The following is an 8,455-nucleotide window of genomic DNA, read 5'->3' as shown; positions in this document are numbered from 1 at the left end:
TCCATGTGTCTAACATGTATTATGTTCCTTCAGTAGACTACAAAGACCACCTATTACAATAAGTGAGCTCATTAAGCATGCAGCTCCTCAGTCTTGCAAGCTGTTGCAATAGGCAGCTGTTGCAAGAGGGTGAAAGGTTGAATTATCAACTTGGAGAGCACAGTTCTTCAGCCAGCCAGCCCAGGAGAGAAAGTATTTGAGCAATAGCTCCATTACTTAGAGTATACCTTTGTCTACAGCACATGAGCTAAACATCAGTGGTATTTCAGTGGCATGCTTCCCCACCCAGTAAGAAAGACACTCCCAGAAATTAACTGTCAAAAATTTATTATGAAATCTTCATTAGCAGCAAGTATTTCATTAAAAATTATTGCATTATTAAACCAGTTCCACAGAATGACCCAAAAGGCCTGCTGAAGTCTGTCCACTTCGGAGTCTCTGTATTTGTCTTAGCGACCATCAGATATTAGTAGTTCATCAAATATTGAAACTTTCTTCTCTCTCATTTTATAGACAGCACCAATAGTTCCTAGTTACAGTACTCTGTCCAGTCCTTCTGGAAAGTTTTGGCCCACTTCCCCAAACTTTCTCTCTGCCTTCTGAAACAGCTCCACTTGACCAGGAAACTTGCAATACCTCGTTCGGTTCCATGGTATGTTAGCCTCTCCATAACTGCAGCCTACTGAGGCTCACTGGTGAGGTGAGCTGTTCTCCTCTTTCTCCTCCATAAGACCCCACTGCATGCCAGTCTGAGTGACCTTAATCCAGTCTCTTGACCAGGCTAATCCATAGAATCAGCAGCTTGTTGCACACTTTGGTGAACCCACACCACGTTGAGAATGCAACAAAGGTTTCAGCCTCCCCAATGCTCTGGGTCACCATCACTCAGGCAGGGTGATAGTTGGCACCCAGTCATTGACATTTCGTCTCTCTTCACAAAACAAGTTCAGCTTTTCTAGAGCTGGGTCCTTCCAGCCATCTTCATTTGGGTTCTGTCAGAAAGAAAAGAGTTGCACATCATGAATGCTGCCTGCCAGCTGAAGTCATCACAAGCATTAGCTTAGGAAGCAAGGCATTTTCAGGCAGTCTGTCCTGACACAAACAAAGCAGGAAGCAGAGATGTTACCCTTGTGGGCAATAGAGGAAATCCACAGTTAAAAGCAGCATAGACTACTGCTACTAATAGTCAGCTGACTTGCTGTACAGCGTGCACCAAGTCCCCTTTCTTTGCACAGAAGAAGATTTAGCAGGAGATGGGGCTGCCCCTGAAAGGCTCTCTAACTATCCCATCCTGTGCAGAGGCCAGCAGCACAAACACAGCCCCAGAGGAGAGCACACTGAGGACCGCTCACCGGACACCCACCGTGATAAGGATGCAGTGGAGGTCCCGCGTCTCCCCAGACTCCTCACTGGGCCCCACGATGGCCGCCAGCTTGGCCACATCATTCACCCGCACTATGTCAATGTCATTCTCACAGCAGAAGGCCTGGATCAGGGTGAAGTGGATCTGCAGAGCGATGTCCCCCTCATCGTCCTCGTCTGTAGCCAGCACGCAGAAAGCTACGTTGTCGGGATCACTGCAAGAGGCGAGCGGCACGGTGAGGCCCGCAGCCGGCCGGCCCTGAAGCCCCTCGGGCAGCCCCCCCAGGGCCCCGGCCCGCCGTACTTACACATTCATCAGCTTGGCCGACTCATAGACGCCGGCGGTGAGGCAGCCGCGGCGCTGCGCCGACACCAGCAGCTCATGGAGGGCCTTGCCGGCGCCCTGCATCCTGCGCGGCGGGAGAGGGCAGAGAGTCAGAAAGGTGCCCAACCACCCCGCAGCGCCCGCCTCGCTCCCCGCGTTCCCCACCACCGCACCCAGCCCGCCCTCACCGCCCAGGCGTACCAGTCGTGGCCCGCAGGCACAGGCTCCGGTCCGTGGATCTCCTCCAGAGTCATAGCAACGGGTCTCCCACAACACGGCCACCAGCGACAGCACCCCGCAATCGCTCGGCACCGGCTCCCACAGCGCTCTGAAGCACCAGCCCGCCGGCCGCCCAGTTTATAGCCCACGCGGCGGCGGCGCCGGCAGCTGGCGGCGCCTCCTGGCTTCCCATTGGCCGGCAGGGGAGAAAGAAGGGGTTTATCATGGTAATCGGCGCGCGCCAGCAAGGAACGTGGCGGGGGGAAGGGAGGAGGAGCGGGCGGCTCGTGCCGGGAGACCACGTGGGCGGGAGTGGGGCGGGGACGGGGGCGCAGGCACGCGCCGCGCCCCCCCCCCCCGGCCGCGCTGTAGGCAGCTCTTCCCGCGCGCTGCCTGCGACCTGCCTGCTTGCCAGGCGCGAGCTGGGCTGGGGTCAGCTGCGGGCGCTCCCTGTCCGGATGGGTTTGGCCGCTGGAAGTACCGGTGTGACTTCTGTCCCAGGCTTGGGACCAAAAATCCAAATAGCACAGGGAAAAAAAAGAAAATAAATCAGTAAAGGTTTCATCAATATGATTTAAGCAAATGCAGATACTAAGTCCTGATCCCACGAAGGTATAGCGCTTACAGCCACCTGGGCTGGGAATCGGCTCTGTGGAGAAGGCCCTAGGGCCATGGTGGGCAGCAAGCTGGGCATGGCCAGCAGTGGCCCTGGCTGCAAAAAAGGCCCACCATGCCCTGGGCTGCATGAACAGGAGCATGGCCAGTCGGTCAATGGAGGTGATAATTCCCCTCTGCTCAGCACTCATGACACAACAGCTATGCAGTTTCCCAGTTTTGGCACCCCAGGTAGAGAAAAAACATCAGCAAACTGGAGCAAGTTCAGATGAGGGCACCAAAGTCACCGAGGTGTCCAGGGCTGCAGCACTGTTCTGCCCCGCAGGCTGAGGGGCCAGGGCTGGTTCAGCCTGGAGAAGGCACAGTTTGGGGGGCACTAAACAGCAGCCCCCCAAAACCTGTGCGTCTGTCATTGAGCAGACAGGGCCAGGGTCTTCACAGCAATGCCTAGTGGGGGGACAAGACACAATGGGCATAAGTTGAATCGAGAGGCTCAGGTGGGATGTAAGGAAAACCCTTTTCCTGCTAGGGACAGTCAAGCAGTGGAGCAGGCTGCCTGCCCAGGGAGGCTGTGTAGTATCCATCCTTGCAGCGTTGCAAGCCCCAGTGGTACAAAGCCCTGAGAGACCTGGTCTGAGCTCCCCAGTGACCCTGCTGCAAGCAGGAGACCTCCTGAAGTCCCTTCCGGGCTGTATTGTCCTACTACCCTATCATTTAAAAAAAAAAATCCATCAAATAGGGATTTTTTTCAGTTGAACTTTATTAAAAGTAGATCTAAGTTGGATAGTAAGGTGAGCTCGAGTGTATCCTTTAAAATGAATTCAATATGAAATGTGTATCATTGCTGAACTCATATCTGAACCTGTTCATTGGCAAACCAAGCAATAGTAAAACAAATTTTCCCACTGTGAATTAATACTGTTTAAATATTAAAGGACAAATCGCTTTCAAGTCCTCTCAATCTCTGACATCTCAGCTTAGGCTGCCAGTTAGCAGTTGGCTGACAAGTTACCACTTCAGACAAGAACCGTCATTTCACAGAGGTTGTGGAGAGCCGTCTTGCGGTAGACCTATATCTATGGCAAACCTGCACCAGACCGAGCCCAGTGGGTTGCAGAGAGAGCTCTGTGACCTGTCACCTTTGCTGCTCCCTCACCTCCGATCACATCATCCCCTCACAAATGTGTTTAAACTCAGCCCCTGGGATGTCCAGTACTTCTCTGGGAGTCTGTGCAAGCATGGCTCGTCTGTGGCTGTGTATGGTATACGCCATCTGCTCAGTGTAAGCCTCTTTGAGCTCCGTAACTTCAGAAATGCTACTCCAACTGAGCCGCTTCAATGGCTTGCCGTGTTTCTGCTTCCAGTCGTTTCTAGTTAGTGTGACAGGCATTACTACAGGCGACAGCATTGGACTGTGCAGTAATCTCTTAGTGAGCTTCCATTTTAAACTGATGACAATAGCAGGGTCTTCTACATACATCTAACCTCTCTGAGAACACTTCTTGGGTGTAACTATGGAGCTCTCAGGACAGGGGAGACAACTCTTTGCTGTAACCATCAATTCTCAGGCCTAATGATCTTTTTCACACTGCTAACATGCAAAGGTATTCTTGACTTGTGAACCCACACCAGTGACCTGGCACGCTGAATTTGATTGAGCAGGGCATAAATTCTTGGTTTGTTTTCTTTGAAAAATACATGAGAAGTTTTCAGAAAATTATCTCCCAGTCTGTATTCATGAAATGGCAATTGTCTCCACTTGTTGGAATGGGTGTAGTTTGTGTAGGTAAAAAGGTATGAGGGTAAAAATCCTTCATACCTCTCTCTGCCTCTTTTATTATTTTTTTCTCTAGATATATAGCTGGGCAGGAATGCAGAAGACTAGCTGGAGTGATAAATGTCAGCTTCAGTTTTCCTCATTAAATTGGGTTACACACACTAAATGGTACATCTTTTAGAAGTATTGAAGCGCCTGTTTCTGATGTACTGCAGTCTCAGTGCATGATGAAATAGGTGGAAAATCCAGGACTGACTGAGAGCTAGGAAAGATGCTGATATTAACTATGACTTCAATGAGTTTCCCATTACAATGGAAATGAAAGTTACTTAAAATGGATCAAAATTAGTAGGCCAAAGTAACTTGTAGTGGCTAGCAGTGCATATGTAGTAGTGTTACATATATAAGTACTTAAAAAATAAACTGATGTATGAAGCCATGTTAACACATTAATCCTTTCACTTGCAAGCTTCCCATTTTGGCTTAATGATGCAGCACCCTGGAGTTAGGACTTCTTGTCATCACACTTTTCAGTTTGCCCCATTATTCCTGGGTGTCCTAGCACAGATGGTGCTGAAGGCCACAAAGCATTACCAGACACCCGATCCAGCTTATTTCAAACCATGGTATCAACACCAGGCCTCCAATGCAGAAGAGGAGGTGCAGGAAGGAGAGCTGTGCCTGCCCCAGGTCCTGTCCCCATTTTGAAGGCGTCAGCTCTGCCGAGGTGATACCTTTGATGTCTAATAAGCAAACTGAACTTTCATGGAGGATGGGCTCCACTGCTTGCTTTCTTGTTCTTTTCCTCCCATGTTTTTAATACGTCCATGAAAGAAATGGAAAAAAAATAAAGAAATGAGACATCCTTTTTGTTTTTCATCATTCCTGGCTGTGAACACCAGAATAAGGGTGCTGAAGGTTTCTATCTGAAAGTGTAAGTTACATTCTCCATTACCACAGGACAGCTGAGCACACTTAGGGATACTTAAGTGCCTCAGTATGCTTGTGTGCCAAATACTGAACAAAAGTCACTTCTGTAAATGCAGCTCAGTATAATCTATGCATTTGATGGAAAACTGGTGGATCAGCTGTTGAGTGATTGAAGCCATTCTGCAAACCAGGGCAGAGGGGAGTATCACACGGCAACAGCACTCAGACATGAATAAGTGGACTTTGCCGTTATATTTGATGGCAGTGATACAATGCCAGTGCCACTTAGCTGTGCTTTCCATAGCACGAAAAGGCTCATCTGCAAACCCTGGATTTTTACTGGCACCTCTAGGACATGACAAAGGCGATGCTGCATTCACAGTAAAGCTGTGACATCTGGTGGACATCTAAAATATTACTGCTACAAAAAAATTACTAACAGCCCACTAGTAAACGGTACTTAACATTTAGCTCTTATTTTCGTACCTTAATGTTTTTAGCGAAAATTTAGCAAAAAAAAAAAAAAAACAAAGTAGATGTTGGTGTTTCCTACATGAAGAAAACCCCTAAAACAGCCCCCTAATCTTATAAAAAGTCATATGCAGAGTTACAGGGAAATAATAGTGTATTCAAACACAACAAAGGCAAGTAACCTAGCAGAACGTAACAGATAAAACTGCAGATAGGTTACACCCCTGTGTAGCTGGTAGTGTGAGAAATAAGTTCCGGTCCGAATGAAGTAGGCTCAGGCAGAATCCTCGGTGAAGAAAGTAATAATGTATCTCAGCTGAAGAGCAGCAGACACAGACATCACCTTTTGGCCTAACTGAGAGAAGATAAGGCCTTCCACATCAGAAAAGCCATGCAAGCATTGGTAACAGCCAGCCCAGCCTTGAGGCTCGTACATTGCCCCATCCTGTCTGGTGTTTTCCTGGCTCGTGCTGCATTCCTGGACTTCCAATCAGAAAGACGCTTTTTACCAAGATATACCAGCCTTTCACGTTAGATGGAGTACTCCCAACTCAAGTCTTTCCAAATCCATCAGAGCTTCTCTTCTTGCTGTTCCAGTCCTCTGTCCAGTCCTCCACACAGCAAGCTTCTTTCTCCAGATATGGCAGCTCAGACAACAAAAAACAAAGGAAAAAACCTTTCTACAAAACCTAGAAGCTTTAGGAAGCAGGGCTCTGTTCCCAGCTTCCTCTACAAATCCTCTGGCTAAGATCAAGCTGGTTTTGTGTTTTCATCAGACCAACAGGTCACCTACCTAATCTTTGCATTATTTCTTTCCGCTGAACCTGACACAGGTGCTGCTTATCTCTGTGTTTAGTAAACCAGACAGCTCACTCTGCTCACACACTTCGTTCTGTGGCACTTTTGCCACAGGAATGCCACCTGACAAGACCAAACATCCACAATCTATACGCAGCAGAGACGTTTAATTTACTGAGAAAGCAGTGAAGTAAGACTTTTTGTAGCCTCTTCTTTTTCTAAAAAAAGAAACCTGCATATTACAAGTCTTGGTTGAAAATGATGCTGTTGGAATAGAAGCAGTATTCATCTGAATTACGTTTTACTGTTTTGTTAAAAAAAATCGAGTATTCCCACAAATGTAATTAAAGTGCTGTAGAATGAACACTTAACTGGCTACATAGACCTGATTATTACAGAACATAGTGCAGAGAAGCACAAAGCCCTTCTTCTGTCATCTTTTCGGTTTTTGAGCTAAAAAGGGCAAAAGCACCTCTTGCATTAATTTTGATTGGGATTTTGTATAGCACAGAACATCAAGTAGCCAAAACAGTTTGTTTGTAAGTGTTGCTGAATTCAGACTGCTGGTGTTGCTGAATTCACACTGCATTTTTCTTTCTGCAGATGCGATTCTTAAAATAAAGCAAGAAACCAGAAATGTTGATCTAATAATAGAGAAGTACCTTTCTAATAATAGATGAATGTTTCTTTCCTGTTCTAAAAAAAATACAGGATTCCTTTAGAGGTTTTACAGAGATGGCTAGTTTTAGTCAACTCTTTTCTTTTATATAGGTGGGAAGTTGAAAGAGGTAATTCTGAAAACCCATACTTGGAACAGGTGAGAACCATCATAAGAGGAAGAGCCAAGTACAGTGAAGATCAAGGGAAAGGGAGAAATACTGCACCAAGCAACTCATACTGGAGCAACTCTGTATATTCTGCCTTGTTTTGCTTCAATACAGCAGCCCTTACCTGATAATGTAAATGGTTATCACTAGCTCCAACATTTTATAATCTCACATCAGCTAACAGCATCAGCCAGCCTGAGCATTTGGGATTAGGACACAACTGAGCATCCTTGAAATCAGCTGATTGAAAAGGCTCCTTTATCCCCTTCTCACCTGAAAACACGTTGCTATTTTCCCCAGCAGGTTTGCTTTCATTGATACAGTTAAACAGAACTATTCAACAAGTTCAAGCACTTTTTCCTCTGCACACATGATTTATTTACACAGACCCTTAGATTCCTGTACTGCATTTATTTAGCCATTTGATACCTCCATTAAAGATAGTCACGTATCATGTCTTCAACATAGCATTGCATACTTCAGTTTCGTATTTTAAATAAGACATATGTCTCCTGCCCATCTCTGTCCACCAGAAGTCACTAATGGAGTTAAAGACAGGAAAAGTTTCTCTTTTAATGCTTATCTTCAACATGACAGTTCTACATTAAGTTATGCTCCTGAGAGCTCCATCCTTGTGTACATCACCGAAAAAAAGGCAAAAAAAAATATAAACTTGCATTGCCCATTCTGTATTCAGACTGTGGTAAACTGCAAGTGTGCAAAGAATATGTGTCTGGTACAGCTAGCGATGACCTTGCCAAAATCTGCATAATTTACACCCTACTGGGAGCTGGGAAGGGCAGTTCAAAGCAGCTTATGGGGGGTAGCTGATAGGATGTCAGGAGTCCCTCAGACACACCGCGAGGCATGACGATTTTGTTTGTTTGTTTGCTTGGGTTTGGTTTTGGTTTGGTTTAGTTTTGTTTTGGTTTTTTTTTAATTAAGAACTGCTGAAAGCCAGGTTTTCTTGGCAATGCCTTTTTTCTTTCAGACCAAAATTTTTATCAGGGCAAATTTTACAGGTTTTTCCCCTGGGATTTCTGTGTGTCTGTAGGTCCAGCAACTGCAACCTGATTGTGCATTCACAACAGCTCTGACTGGCTGCTATATGACTGGAAATCCTAGACACAT

General features: G+C 46.5%; 1 protein-coding gene across 1 annotated transcript; it reads right to left on the bottom strand.

Moving 5' to 3' along the window:
• Positions 1 to 310: 310 nt before the first annotated feature.
• GADD45G (growth arrest and DNA damage inducible gamma) lies at positions 311 to 2,146 on the bottom strand. The gene is made up of 4 exons (XM_074569477.1): positions 1,889 to 2,146; positions 1,671 to 1,772; positions 1,364 to 1,577; positions 311 to 992 (listed from the first exon to the last, which is right to left on the bottom strand). The coding sequence occupies exons 1-4, from the start codon at positions 1,939 to 1,941 to the stop codon at positions 882 to 884; spliced, it is 480 nt and encodes a 159-aa protein (XP_074425578.1). The 5' UTR covers positions 1,942 to 2,146; the 3' UTR covers positions 311 to 881.
• Between the last annotated feature and the right edge of the window lie 6,309 nt (positions 2,147 to 8,455).

The sequence above is a fragment of the Larus michahellis genome, chromosome Z, assembly GCF_964199755.1.
Source record: "Larus michahellis chromosome Z, bLarMic1.1, whole genome shotgun sequence".
NCBI lineage: Eukaryota > Metazoa > Chordata > Aves > Charadriiformes > Laridae > Larus > Larus michahellis.
The sequence above is the reverse complement of the archived record's forward strand: the minus strand, read 5'-3'. Positions and strand labels throughout refer to the sequence as shown.